The 15,722-nt window shown below is 51.2% G+C and overlaps 1 protein-coding gene across 1 annotated transcript in view; it reads left to right on the top strand.

Moving 5' to 3' along the window:
- The window catches only part of pbx2 (pre-B-cell leukemia homeobox 2), a 31,875-nt gene extending 18,425 nt beyond the window's left edge, over nucleotides 1-13,450 (top strand). Inside the window, exons 5-8 of the mRNA XM_030103619.1 lie at nucleotides 3,746-3,881; nucleotides 11,925-12,060; nucleotides 12,234-12,328; nucleotides 12,847-13,450. Of these exons, the coding sequence (XP_029959479.1) occupies nucleotides 3,746-3,881; nucleotides 11,925-12,060; nucleotides 12,234-12,328; nucleotides 12,847-12,924 (445 nt within the window). The 3' untranslated portion in view covers nucleotides 12,925-13,450. The remainder of the gene's footprint in view (nucleotides 1-3,745; nucleotides 3,882-11,924; nucleotides 12,061-12,233; nucleotides 12,329-12,846) is intronic.
- Nucleotides 13,451-15,722: the final 2,272 nt, after the last annotated feature.

Below are 15,722 nucleotides of genomic sequence, written 5' to 3'. Positions count from 1 at the left end.
CTCTGTCTCTCTTTCTGTCTCTCGCTCTCTCTCTCTGTCTCTCTCTCGCTCTCTCTCTCTGTCTCTCGCTCTCTGTCTCTCGCTCTCTCTGTCTCTCGCTCTCTCTCTCGCTCTCTCTCTCTGTCTCTCTCTCGCTCTCTCTCTGTCTCTCGCTCTCTCTGTCTCTCGCTCTGTCTCTCTTTCTGTCTCTCGCTCTCTGTCTCTCGCTCTCTCTCTCGCTCTCTCTCTGTCTCTCTCTCGCTCTCTCTGTCTCTCGCTCTCTCTGTCTCTCGCTCTCTCTCTCTCACTCTCTCTCTCTGTCTCTCTCTCGCTCTCTCTCTCTGTCTCTCGCTCTCTCTGTCTCTCTCTCTCTCTCTCACTCTCTCTCTTTGTCTCTCTCTCTCATCGATGGTGTGTTTTTGCTCTTTGTTTTCGTGGCTGTTTTCACTGTTCATCACTTTGCGTTGTTTTTATGAATATGAGAAGAGCTTTTACAAATAAAGATTGAGATTGAGAGGCTCCGCCCACCATCATGCTCTGTATGTGGCGTGGGGAAGTCGGCTCCGGCTGCGGCGAGGCGCCGCCATCGCTTCCGGCTGCCTGCTGCCCCCTGGAGGCGGTGTGAGCTCGGCGAGTTCCACCGTCTGCAGGAGCTGCGCCCGGATGGCCGGTTCCCCCAGACGCGGTGAACAAATGAAATCGTGCACGCCGCTCGCCTTGGCATCACGCCAACTGTTCTGGTGGTCAGAGCGCTGCAAGTCAGCGCGTCCGCGAAGACCTCCACGCTGATAGGCTGTCCTGGCGCCAGTTCGCTTGACAAGTTCAATTATTTCGACTCGAGCGACGAGCGTGGAGCAATGAAGCGGCGGGCGGCCATCGTTGAGCGGCGGGCGGCGGCGAGTGGCAGTGCAAGTCGACGGGCATGCGGATCTTTTGCTGGAAACGCTCGCCGCCGGCCGCCCCCGCATCATCGCTCGCCGGCCGCCGCCCGCCGCTCGAGCTTGAGCGACAATCCTGTCATTACATTGACTTTGTGTGTTATCTCATCGCACGAAAAATGTGCGTGGCGTCCGGTGGAAACACGGTGTTTGAGCTCTGTGGAGAACGGAGGCAGACCGCCAGGTCAGAGCGCAGCCCGGGAGGCGCTCCAACAGAGCAGAATGAAGTGTCAGCTCTGAGGAGAACCGAGTCAGGCGGAGAGTTTGGAGTTCACATCCCGACAGTCCTGGACGGAGGTTCTTATGTGGCCTGGGAAAAGAAAAAAAATCCCCGCTGTCGTCTCTCATTGTTCCCTCTTATCGAATGGTCGGCTAACTCCCCAGAAATGTTGGAGAACACAGAACAATAGTAATAAGCTGTTGGGGAAGGCTTGGTGTTCGTGCTGGAGCTGATGAAGACTGGAGATGAAGACCTGCAGCGCTCTCAACGGGATTTAAAGGAGAAGTTCAGTTTAAACAGTTTTCATGTTGTTTATAGAACAAAGTAGAACAATATCCTCACCCAGAAGGCTTTTCTGATCCAAACAGTGCTTCGGGAAAAATTGAGATCCAAAGTGGAGCTGCAGACATCGTATACTGTCAGCCAATGGGGCATGTGTGGCGCCGGCTCCCAAAACACCTTTAATCGTCCAGAAACTCATTAATTTCACCAGCATGTCCTCCTGGTCCCTCAGCCTGTCCTCCACAGCCCGGGGCCGCAGAATGTTGCGGTTTTACAGATCTCTGAAGTGAATACGGTGATCAGGAGGTAAACTGGAGGAATCCCTGGACTTGGTTTTTCGAACAAACCAAATATCAACCATGGAGCTGATCAGCTGGTCTCTCTACGCAACTGATACGAGTTTTTCAACAAAGAGCAGAGGAGCAGGATCCTGCTGGTCCGGACGGGACTCGGCATGCTGGGTACATGATGGACGCCCGGGGGGAGTGGAGGGGGTCACATGCCTGGACCCCTGTCCGTCCAGGTCATTGTGGATGATTACATTTTCGGATTTATGACGATCGGCCTGCTGCTGATTGGCCGGTGCTGCAACCTGATCCTCTGGAGGACTAAGAAGACCGCCGCCACAAAAGACGTCCAGGGAGGACGGTCTTTTCAAATCAACGGGCAAAAGCTGAGACTGACCGTTTGAGCGAACTCTTTCGAAAGGCGGACAATTTGGGTTATGGACGATTGAGACGCAAGTTGGACGTCCCCAGCAGCGAGAGGGTTAAACCAGCTTCTGTCTGGAAAGAGGAGAACCAGCAGAGGAAGCTCCAACGGCTCCTTCCACCAAAACAAGAACCTTCTGACTGTGTCTGGAACCCTGGAGGACTAAACATCTCCTGAAGATTCAAGGACACATTGATTGCTCTCTCTACCCTCCCTCTCTCTCTCCCAGCTGCAGCCCAGCTTCACCTCTGGACCGCTTCGTTCGAGGTCGTCCAGCAGCGACCATCCCAGCTGGAGCGCAGAGGGGAGGCGGGCCAATTTCGTTGTAACTTGTAACTTCGGTAACTTGTTGCGATGACAATGAAGACGATTCTGATTCTGATTCTGATTCTAAACTGAAGGACATTCACCAAGAGACACAGTAGATGGCGCTGTGCACCTAAGTTGTTGGTCGCCACCCGCTCCAAAGAAGAAGAAGAAGAAGAAGAAGATCTCTGAACTGCAAACATCTTCTGTAAACATCTATATGAGGATATTGTTCTACTTGGTGCTATAAACAACATGAAAACTGTTTAAAGCTCGGGTAGACGATGCTGTCCAACAGCACTTCCTGTCATCCTGAGTGAAACGCTCCTCCCCCCTGGGAGAAGTCAATACATTATGTGGACGGAAAAAGGTGCGGAAAAAATCTGACCACTGTAGCGGCCACAGGACAGTAAAAACTCCAACCAATCGTAAGGCGCGGACCGCTCTTCAGGAACCAATCAGATCCCTTCACCGTTCTACCAGCCCCCTGCGTACATTTCAGTGGCGTGCACTGGCCCTGGTTCAGAGCGCGTCGCCAAGGCGCTCTCGGCGCTCGCGGCTCGCGTGGAAAATAGAAGGAAGGGAGCGGTGCGCTGCGCTGCTATGAGCGTCGTGCAGCAGTCAGGAAGGTTCATAACATTGGAGGCCATCACAAACTCCGTGCGCGCGGCGCTTCCGCATCCAGTGCGCTCGCTCCCAACGGGAGCTCCTCCAATGGGGCGGGAGCTGGGCGGAGCCTTGGGGAGATGCTACATTTGTGCTACATGCTAGTTTTCCAAGATCGCAGACCCGAGCTTTAAGCCAAACTTATCCTTTAATACTTAATAGTTCCGGGTGGATGTGTTGCGCTGTCTGTGATTCATGGCTCAGTCCTCCCAGGTGCAGCCCCCCCACCCCCGCTCCCGCTCCCACAACATTTTCAGGCATGCGATCTTTTCCTGCTTCAAGCCCTGAAAAGGCGAATTAATCAGATGAAGGGATTTATGGCCGAGCCCCAGCAGAGCGACCGCCTCCGGCCGAGCCCAGCGGGGGGCGACGTAGAGCGGCTCTGCAGCGCTGCCTCAGCTCATCTCTCCACTAGTTTCTTCTGAAGGAGATTCATTTATGTGAAAACAGTTTGTAAGATGGAAGAAAGTCTTTTATTTTGAAGGTGCGTTGGTGATGGTGGCTGTCTGGAGTCCTCACTGAGTCTCGGTTCCTTCTCCTGATTGGCTGATGGAGCTCCAGACAGAGTCTGAAGTGTCCTAGAGGGACCTGGAGGACTCTCCGCTGGTACTGAGGCGGTTCTCTGGTCCTCGTTTCTCTGCAGGCGTAAGAGACGGAACTTCAGCAAGCAGGCCACCGAGGTCCTGAACCAGTACTTCTACTCCCACCTGTCCAACCCCTACCCCAGCGAGGACGCCAAGGAGGAGCTGGCCAAGCAGTGCGGCATCACCGTGTCCCAGGTGAGCCTGGGGGGGGTGGCCGGGGCCGGGCTGGGGAGGGCCGGAGGGTTCTGGGGGGTTGTGACACCCTGGATCTCGGGGTACGGGCTGGAGCGCTGGGGGGGCAGCTGCCCGTGGGGGCCGGTCCTCCTGGGCGTCCGGGGCGGGTGGAGGCGGGGCACGGGTTGGTGTGCAGGGGAGCCGTGGCCCCCTGCTGGCCAGAGAGCCTCTTCAGCTGGGGTCCCCGGTCCCGGGTCCCGGTCCGGCCTGCATTGGCGCAGTGTCCATGGAGGAGGAGGAGGGTGGAGGAGGGTGAGGAGGTGGAGGGTGGAGGAGGGTTAGGAGGTGGAGGAGGTGGAGGGTGGAGGAGGGTTAGGAGGTGGAGGGTGGAGGAGGGTTAGGAGGTGGAGGAGGTGGAGGAGGGTTAGGAGGTGGAGGAGGTGGAGGAGCTCCACCATGTTTGAGTCCTCTGGAGGAAACACCTGTCAGGAGCCTCGTGTCTCTGGGGTCCAAGGTGACAGACAGCAGGACCTAGAACCAGAGATTGACCGCAGACGAGTCCTGGCAGCCTCTGCTCTGCAGTCCCTCTGGAAACCACCAGGCGGCGCCAGACCGTCTCACCAAGACCAAGCTCCAGGTCTACAGCCCGCCGTCCTCTCCGTCCTGCTGTATGGCTCAGAAACCACGCTCTGGCTCTGATAGCAGGACTCTGAGGACCATGGAGAACATCAGGACTCTGAGGACCATGGAGAACATCAGGACTATGAGAACCATGGAGAACATCAGGACTATGAGGACCATGGAGAACATCAGGACTCTGAGGACCATGGAGAACATCAGGACTATGAGAACCATGGAGAACATCAGGACTATGAGAACCATGGAGAACATCAGGGGCTCTGAGGACCATGGAGAACACCAGGGGCTCTGAGAACCATGGAGAACATCAGGACTATGAGGACCATGGAGAACATCAGGACTATGAGAACCATGGAGAACATCAGGGGCTCTGAGGACCATGGAGAACATCAGGACTATGAGGACCATGGAGAACATCAGGACTATGAGGGCCATGGAGAACATCAGGACTATGAGGACCATGGAGAACATCAGGACTATGAGGACCATGGAGAACATCAGGACTATGAGGACCATGGAGAACATCAGGACTATGAGGGCCATGGAGAACATCAGGACTATGAGAACCATGGAGAACATCAGGACTATGAGGACCATGGAGAACATCAGGACTATGAGGACCATGGAGAACACCAGGGGCTCTGAGGACCATGGAGAACATCAGGACTATGAGGACCATGGAGAACACCAGGGGCTCTGAGGACCATGGAGAACATCAGGACTATGAGGACCATGGAGAACATCAGGACTATGAGGACCATGGAGAACACCAGGCGGCCCAGCCAGTCTCCAGTGAAGAGCTCCGAGCCACAGTCAGCCCTGAGCATCTTCCTGGAAACACCTGGTTCTCCTGGTGGCTCCACGCACCGGGACGGGAACCCAGACCCTGCTGGAGCACTGAGGAAGTCAGGAGGAACCCGGGGCCCTGAACAGCGAGGCTGCCGGGGGGCCCCGGTCCACTCCTTACATTCTTTCAGGGTTAGGAGACAGAACAGGTTCCTGTTCCTGCTGAAGGTCCATCAGGTCTCAGTCCTGACCCAGAGGAGAAGGAACCGGATCTCCGATGGATCCACTTCAGCTCCGGTCCTTCCAGGCTGTCCGTCCTGCCCCTGGCCTGGTCCTCATCTCCAGAAACCCCATCTGGAGGGCGCTTCTCAGAGCCAGGCACCTCTTCACCGGCCGGGACCAGGACAGGCTCCACGATGGGACCGGTCGAGGAGGAAGATGCTCTATACTCTGATGCTAGAGGAGGAAGATGCATGGCATGGCGCTGAGCATCATGGGAAACTCCACCAGTGGGGCTGGCCGGGACACCGGGAGAGGTCAAAGGTCAGGACTGCTGGGATTCTGGCACTCGACCCCATAGACACAATGAAGAGTCGACCCGCTCGGGGCGCTGCGCAACGAGAAATACGGCCGCCATCTTGGTCCGGTGGAGCGGCGCAGACGCTCCGGTCCTGGGTGGGATTCAGCCGGAGCTCCGTGTGGCGCCTGTGTGGGACGGCAGCGAGCAGCGCTCCGCGAACAACTTTCCACTGATGGATTACAGGTGTTTTCAGCATCACTCCTGACTGTAGAGTCGTCTGCACACAGCTGCTCACTCACAATCATAGAAACTTTTAGGAACAGATTTGCATTAACTAGAAAAATGAGAACCGAGAGGTTCTAAGAAACTTTAAGAAATAAAATAGAAAGAAAAAGGAAGAAGGTGAGCTCTTTTTTAAGATTATTTTGTGGTGAGCTCCTGTTTCATTTTGCATATTTCCTGAAGACAGAACTGTGAGAAAGAAGTGGGAGATCGCTCTGAGGAGGGAGAAATTCACAGCGAGAGACTCGTCTGTGCTGTAGTGAGACTCCAGAGAGCGGGACGTCCACGGGGCGGGACGGGGCGGGACGGGGCGGGGCGGGACGGGGCGGGGCGGGACGGGACGGGGCGGGACGGGACGGAGCGGGGCGGGACGGGGCGGGACGGGGCGGGGCGGGACGGGACGGGGCGGGACGGGACGGAGCGGGACGGGGCGGGGTGTGGAAGGCTGTCTGCCGCAGAGATGGCGTTATTCCATCCATCTTTTTGTTTTTGTGCACATATAGTCAAAACAATATGACTGTGTTCATGGGAACGAAACAAAAGCCAAAAGGCTTGTACACATGCTGCTCCTGCACAAACTCATAGTGGAAAAAAAAGACCATGTAAAAGTCGTACATAAGAAGATGACATAAAATCCAGCACAAAAGTAGAAAAAGAAAAATAAAGAGAAAAGAAAAAAAAGAGAAATTGTGCAAAAATATAAACCAAGAATAATAAAAAAAACCAATCTAAAGCAATCCCCAGGTATCTCCTGTGTCTGTCACTGTGTTTGGATCAGGTCAGATATTACAACATTAAATTGTTCTTTAAGTTGCTTTTGTAGTTGAACACAGACGCAGCAGGGACAGGAACAGGGATATCGAGATTTCCCCCATTGGTGAAGAGAAATAAGTGATTCCAGCGTTCACAGTGATCACGATAGAGAGAATCCGTCCAAACAGGTGACCCCCCCACCCCCACCCCCCAACAAACAAACACAAAAAGACCAAAAAAAAAAAAATGAGTAGAAAAAAGCAAAAACAACAAAACAAAAGAAAAGGGAAAAAAAAAGCAAAAAGACAACATGGAAAACCTGCTGTCAGTGTGTTCAGTCTTTAAGTTTCCAGACCTCCTCCAGAGAGCAGCAGCTTCACAATGAGGCTGTGAGCTTTGATGAAGGGAATATTCTATTGATTACAGGACAGAAATTACTTATCAATTTGATTCTCTCTCTCTCTCTCCCTCTCTCGCTCTCTCTCCGTCTTTCTATCTGTCTGTGTTTCTGTCTTGTCCTCCTTTTAAAATATAGTCTGCTTCTATATGACATATTATGACGTGTATATAAATAGACATATAAAATTTAACCAAATATGATTAAAAATATTAAATTAGCCTATTAAAATGGTCAGTTAATAATTATTGAGACATAGCAGGAGCCTGGCTCTAAACCTCGATACATCCATGATTAATTATTATACTATGGAATACAGCTCTGCCAGCATCTTCTAAAATATTATTTTATTCATTATAAACGTTTGAAAATGCCCAAAATGGTGGCCTCTATCATGACTTTGAATGACGCTTGCAGATCAAAAAAAAAAAAAGTGTAGTATTGAGCGAACTGTGATTCATTTAATGTGCTGAGACTTCACCGCTCCGGTCAAACAGCGGCGCAGAGCGCGGCGGGCGACCGGACCATTTCTCCACAGCACCCGTTCGCTCGACCCCCAACCCACCAGACCAAGAACCCCAACATCAAGGTGTGCAGCCAGAGGACCTGAGCACAGCCCCCCACAGCCCCCCACAGTGAACTGGATCAAACCCCCCCCCCCCCCCCCGAGCAAGGCAGCTGAGTTTTGTAATGGAAGAAAAAAAAATGATTGTGGGTTTGAAATATTCCTTTAGTTTCAGACCAGAGAGCAAGGCATTACAGGAATCTAACCAGCAGCAGATAAAAGCTGCATTAGCGCCTCCTGCTGGCCTGAGAGAGAAACAGCGACTCTGGCTTCATTCTGAAGACGATAAAAACGATCTGAGTTCTGTTTTAATGTGAGGAAATAAGATTCAGCTCAGAGTCAAAAATCAGGCCCAGATTTGAACAAGTTGCTCTGGTTTAACCATCTGCTGGTTTTGGTAAAAGTTTCTCTCCCTGGCTTTCAGGACCGAAACTAGAACCTCAGCTTTGTCCTGGTGGAGCTGCAGGAAATCCACTGCATCCAGGACTGGATGTCTGAGACCCAGATCAAAAGGGTTTCTATTGGTCCTGAGTCACCAGGAGACACGGCCACAAACAGCTGAGCATCATCAGAGTAGCTATGGAGACTGATGAACAGCTGAGCATCATCAGAGTAACTATGGAAACTGATGAACAGCTGAGCATCATCAGAGTAACTATGGAAACTGATGAACAGCTGAGCATCATCAGAGTAACTATGGAGACTGATGAACAGCTGAGCATCATCAGAGTAACTATGGAAACTGATGAACAGCTGAGCATCATCAGAGTAACTATGGAAACTGATGAACAGCTGAGCATCATCAGAGTAACTATGGAGACTGATGAACAGCTGAGCATCATCAGAGTAACTATGGAGACTGATGAACAGCTGAGCATCATCAGAGTAACTATGGAAACTGATGAACAGCTGAGCATCATCAGAGCAACTATGGAGACTGATGAACAGCTGAGCGTCATCAGAGTAACTATGGAGACTGATGAACAGCTGAGCATCATCAGAGTAACTATGGAGACTGATGAACAGCTGAGCGTCATCAGAGTAACTATGGAGACTGATGAACAGCTGAGCATCATCAGAGTAACTATGGAAACTGATGAACAGCTGAGTATCAAAGTAATTATGGAGACTGATGAACAGCTGAGTCATCTGAGTAACTATGGAGACTGATGAACAGCTGAGTATCAAAGTAATTATGGAGACTGATGAACAGCTGAGTCATCTGAGTAACTATGGAGACTGATGAACAGCTGAGTATCATCAGTAACCATGGAAACTGATGAACAGCTAAGTATCAAAGTAACTATGGAGACTAATGAACAGCTGAGCATCAAAGTAATTATGGAGACTGATGAACAGCTGAGTCATCTGAGTAACTATGGAGACTGATGAACAGCTGAGTATCAAAGTAATTATGGAGACTGATGAACAGCTGAGTCATCTGAGTAACTATGGAGACTGATGAACAGCTGAGTATCATCAGTAACCATGGAAACTGATGAACAGCTAAGTATCAAAGTAACTATGGAGACTAATGAACAGCTGAGTATCAAAGTAACTATGGAGACTGATGAACAGCTGAGCGTCATCTGAGTAACTATGGAGACTGATGAACAGCTGAGCATCATCAGAGTAACTATGGAAACTGATGAACAGCTGAGCATCATCAGAGTAACTATGGAGACTGATGAACAGCTGAACATCATCAGAGTAACTATGGAGACTGATGAACAGCTGAGCATCATCAGAGTAACTATGGAGACTGATGAACAGCTGAGTATCAAAGTAATTATGGAGACTGATGAACAGCTGAGTCATCTGAGTAACAATGGAGACTGATGAACAGCTGAGTATCAAAGTAATTATGGAGACTGATGAACAGCTGAGTCATCTGAGTAACTATGGAGACTGATGAACAGCTGAGTATCATCAGTAACCATGGAAACTGATGAACAGCTCAGTATCAAAGTAACTATGGAGACTGATGAACAGCTGAGCATCATCAGAGCAACTATGGAGACTGATGAACAGCTGAGCATCGTCAGAGTAACTATGGAGACTGATGAACAGCTGAGTATCATCAGAGTAACCATGGAGACTGATGAACAGCTGAGCATCATCAGAGCAACTATAGAGACTGATGAACAGCTGATTATCAGAGTAACTATGGAGACTGATGAACAGCTGAGTATCATCAGAGTAACTATGGAGACTGATGAACAGCTGAGCATCATCAGAGTAACTATGGAGACTCATGAACAGCTGATCATCTTTAGAGTAACTATGGAAACTGATGAACAGCTGAGTATCAAAGTAACTATGGAGACTGATGAACAGTTGAGCATCATCAGAGTAACTATGGAGACTGATGAACAGCTGAGCGTAATCAGGGTAACTATGGAGACTGATGAACAGCTGAACATCAGAGTAACTATGGAAACGGATGACATCCCCAAGAGGAAGCATGTGCGGGTTAAATAGAATGAGACCAAAAATGGAGCCTTGGGGACCCCACAGTTAATGGGTTCCTCATGGGTTCCTGATCAGACAGAACCTTTATTCTGTCATCAACCATGGTCTCCGGCTGCATGTCCAAATGTTATGTCCATACTCAACATTAGAAACCGGATGTAATGTGATTGGTCCAGCCTGTCAAATGACCGCATCACATCGACAGAGGAGGAGCTGTGATTGGGCGATTCATGCAAAACTTGCAAAATAAAATCAACAGATGATTTCAGTGAAAACCAGAGTCTGGTGAAGCAGCAGGGCGGAGAACCAGAGACTGAGACCAGGACCTGGTGTGGAACCGGGACCTCTATAAGTTTATCTGCTCTCTGAAAATAAGCATTTTTGAATCGTTCCAATGAGACCGGGGCTCTTATTGAAACCAGCATCATCGCCCCCTGCTGAAATCTCCCTGGAATTACAGCTTTTTTGCACTTCAGCATCATCTCCATGTTTTCTGAGTGGAGGTGGAGCCTGGGTAACATCGATGCTAGCAGCAGCATCCAGCTGGTTTCCATGGCAACTGGTCTCTGCTGCTGTAAACCAGCTTTTCCTGACACACTGACACCTCCTCCCAGCAGCCTCCACCCAGCAGCCTCCTCCCAGCAGCCTCCTCCCAGCAGCCTCCACCCAGCAGCCTCCTCCCAGCAGCCTCCACCCAGCAGCCTCCACCCAGCAGCCTCCACCCAGCAGCCTCCTCCCAGCAGCCTCCTCCCAGCAGCCTCCTCCCAGCAGCCTCCACCCAGCAGCCTCCACCCAGCAGCCTCCACCCAGCAGCCTCCTCCCAGCAGCCTCCTCCCAGCAGCCTCCTCCCAGCAGCCTCCTCCCAGCAGCCTCCTCCCAGCAGCCTCCACCCAGCAGCCTCCTCCCAGCAGCCTCCTCCCAGCAGCCTCCTCCCAGCAGCCTCCACCCAGCAGCCTCCTCCCAGCAGCCTCCTCCCAGCAGCCTCCTCCCAGCAGCCTCCTCCCAGCAGCCTCCACCCAGCAGCCTCCACCCAGCAGCCTCCACCCAGCAGCCTCCTCCCAGCAGCCTCCACCCAGCAGCCTCCACCCAGCAGCCTCCACCCAGAACCCTCTCTCCCCCCCCCTCCCACAGCGCCGCCGCTTCAGCCTGACCGCCTCCCGGAGCGCCGCAGCAGGGAGGATCTTCCCAAACAGCCTCCATCGTCCTCCAGCTGCCTGTCCAGCTCCTGGCACATGTCCACCCAGCCTGGTTCTGCTCCGTGGTTCAGAGGCGCCGGACCATTTTAGCATTTTTCGAAGGAGGGGGCGGGACTGTAGTAACATCAACACTGGCTGTGAGCTGCCTGTGTGTCTTTGGGAGGTGAACGTTTTCACAGTGATGTATAAGGCTATGCTATAGCGACATATAACGGCCAAAAGTCTGAAATGATTCTTATTTTTTTTTTATAACCACAGTCCGGGGACTTTTGGGTCCCCCCTCGTATTCAGGTCTTTTGTGTGTAGTCAGTATTGTGTTGTGTGTTGTTGTTGGAAACAGTAGCGGTCCTGGAGATCCTGTTGATGTTTGTGAGGAATGCGAGGAGGAGGAGGAAGCGACGTGATTGGTCTGTGTGAAGGTTTCTCACTTGGCCACGCCCCCTGTCGTCCTCAGGTCTCCAACTGGTTTGGAAACAAGCGGATTCGCTACAAGAAGAACATCGGGAAGTTCCAGGAAGAAGCCAACCTGTACGCCATGAAGACGGCCCTGGGCGCCCAGCAGGGCGGCGACTCCCCCCCCACCTCCCCCGGTACGGCGCTGCCAGTGGGCGGGGCTTAAGAGAGGCCTCCGATTGGCTCAGATCCTGACACGTCAGACAGGAAGTCATCATTTCTCAGCAGCAGAACGTCAGAAACCCTTTCAGACCAGCCTGGTCCTGGACCAGAGCTCACAGCTGACCCGGTTCCTGTCCCGATCCTTCAGGGTCCGGCTCCTTCTCCCTGTCGGGGTCGGCCGACCTTTTCCTCGGGGTTCCGCCGGTGAACGGAGAACAGTCGGCCTACCAGCTGGGAGCTCAGGTACGTTCCACACACACACACACACACACACACACACACACACACACACACACACACACACAGTCTCGTATTTCTATCCTTGTGGGGACCGTCCATTGACTCCCACTCATGTCTAGCCCCTAACCCTGACCCTTACCCTAACCCTAACCCACACCACAACAAAGCCTAACCCTAAAGAAATGTTTTTGCACTTTTACTTTTTTCAGTAACAACAACATGGTCAAGAAAACACTGTTTCTCCTACTTAGGACCGGAAAAAGGTCCCACAAGGCACGTCGTTCCACGTTTTGCTATCCTTGTGGGGACATTTGGCCCCAACAAGGATAGAAATACGAGAACACACACACACACACACACACACACACACACACACACACACACACACACAATCACTTTGGAAAAAAAGGTCCAGGGTCCAGGTCCCCCAAGTCCATGTTCTGTAGGCCAGAGGTCAAGCCTGACAGGAAAAGGGAGTGAATTTCAGAATAAGAGCCAGTCCTCCGTCTCCTTCTGTCCAGGCGAATGGCAGCTGGTCAGGAAGAGCCTCTCCGCCCGGCGGCTCGCCACACAGCGACCACTCAGACGACTCCGACTGATGGCCCCGGCCCCGCCCACGGCCCCGCCCACCGGCTCCAGATGACAGCGAGGGACAGATTGACGGAGGACGAAGACAGAAAGAATGAATCGCTTCACCTTTTATCTGGGTTTTGTTTTCTTCTGACTGGCATCATTCGTGCGTGCGTGCGTGCGTGCGTGCGTGCGTGCGTGCGTGCGTGCGTGCGTGCGTGCGTGCGTGCGTGTTTCTTATTGGGGGTTGGTTTATTTTCTGCTACTTTATCATGTTACTCGGCGTTTGACTGCGCCTCATATTCTCATCAGTAATCACATTAGTTCTAGTGAAGCTTCTGGTGAAACGAGAGGAAACAGAGAAAACCAAAGACTGAGTGTGTGTTTCTCTGTGTGTGTGTGTGTGTGTGTGTGTGTGTGTGTGTGTGTTTTTCTACTGAGCTTCAGTCTCCCTGTAAACTGAATGTGGTGTGTGTGTGTGTGTGTGTGTGTGGAACATCTGTGTTCTCTCTACCTCTTTTAATAAACACTCTGTACTGACAGCCAGCACAATGATCTGAGTTTCCATTGGTTTCTTCTGATGTTCGGACCGCCTGATTGGCCGACGCTCCACTTCCTGTTCCAAACCGAGGAACCGCCAATCAGCTGCTTCCTTTCCTGGTGGAATGTGGATGAACCAGGTGGGGTTCTGTTCTCAGTTCTCCTGGACCCTCAGCCGGTGCTGACCCGGCTGCAGTACCCTGTCGCCCTCCAGGGGGCAGCAGGAGCTCGGGTTTATAGGGTGGAGAAGTGAACCTGGATCCAGACCCTGGATGGACGGCTGAATGTGTCCTCTTGTCTCTGACGTGTTGAACTTTCGCAATGCTGGACGTTCTTGCGTGACCATTACTTCTTTGGACCGGTGTAGCTCCATACACACACACACACACACACACACACACACACACACACACACACACACACACAGAATGACGCACACCATGTAAAAAGTCTCATTTCGCTGCAGGTTGGAGACAATTTGATTCAGTAGTTTGGTTGCAGCCTGAAACAGTTTAAGATCAAATGTGAACAAATATCAAACCATGAAACAAACACTTGTGCTGACATTGCAGTTTGACCAACCACTGGACCAACCAACCAGTCAACCAATGGACTAACCAATCAATCAACCAACGGACCAACCACTGGACCAACCAGTCAATCGACGAATGAACCAACCAATCAACCAACCAATGGACTAACCAATCAATCACCAACGGACCAACCAACAGACCAACCGATCAATCGACCAATGGACCAACCAATCAATTGACCAATGGACTAACCAATCAATCAACCAATGGACCAACCACTGGACCAACCAATCAATCAACCAATGGACCAACCACTGGACCAACCAATCAATCAACCAATGGACCAACCAATCAATTGACCAATGGACCAACCAATCAATCGACCAACGGGCCAACCACTGGACCAACCAGTCAATCGACCAATGGACTAACCAATCAACCAATGGACTAACCAATCAATCGACCACTGGACCAACCAATCAATTGACCAATGGACTAACCAATCAATCAACCAACAGACCAACCAATCAACCAACCAATGGACCAACCAATGGACCAACCAATCAATTGACCAATGGACTAACCAATCAATCAACCAATGGACCAACCACTAGACCAACCAATCAATCAACCGATGGACCAACCAATCAATTGACCAATGGACCAACCAATCAATCGACCAATCAACCAATGGACTAACCAATCAAGCAACCAATGGAGCAACCGCTGGACCAACCAATCAATCGACCAGTGGACCAATCAATCAACCAATGGACCAACCAATCAATTGACTAATGGACTAACCAATCAATCAACCAATGGACCAACCACTGGACCAACCAATCAATCAACAAATGGACCAACCACTGGACCAACCAATCAATCAACCAATGAACCAACCACTGGACCAACCAATCAATCAACCAATGGACCAACCACTGGACCAACCAATCAATCAACCAATGGACCAACCACTGGACCAACCAATCAATTGACCATTGGACTAACCAATCAATCAACCAACGGACCAACCACTGGACCAATCAATCAACCAATGGACCAACCACTGAACCAACCACTGGACCAATCAATCAACCAATGGACCAACCACTGAACCAACCAATCAATCAACCAATGGACCAACCAATCAATTGACCAATGGACCAACCAATCAATCGACCAATGGACCAACCAATCAATTGACCAATGGACTAACCAATCAATCAACCAATGGACCAACCACTGGACCAACCAATCAATCGACCAATGGATTAACCAATCAACCAACCAATGGACTAACCAATCAATCAACCAATGGGCCAACCACTGGACCAACCAATCAATCGACCAATGGACTAACCAATCAACCAACCAATGGACTAACCAATCAACCAACCAATGGACTAACCAATCAATCAACCAATGGGCCAACCACTGGACCAACCAATCAATCGACCAATGGACCAACCACTGGACCAACCAATCAACCAACCAATCAACCAACCAATCAACCAATGGACCAACCAATCAACCATCCAATGGACCAATCATTCAATCAATGTGACCAACCCGGCGGTTGTGGTTCAGCGGTTGTCCCACAATCATGCTTTGCATGGCGGCCACCTCTACTGGTGTGAATGTGTGTGGTGTACATCGCTTTGCTAAATAAACTTGTGGAATGTGGAGCTCCAGTAGAGAACGCACTGACTGATCAATTGTTCACACCCATCTGCGGCAACATGACTGGAAAAGAA

The sequence above is a fragment of the Salarias fasciatus genome, chromosome 11 (genome assembly GCF_902148845.1).
Source record: "Salarias fasciatus chromosome 11, fSalaFa1.1, whole genome shotgun sequence".
NCBI lineage: Eukaryota > Metazoa > Chordata > Actinopteri > Blenniiformes > Blenniidae > Salarias > Salarias fasciatus.
The sequence above is the reverse complement of the archived record's forward strand: the minus strand, read 5'-3'. Positions and strand labels throughout refer to the sequence as shown.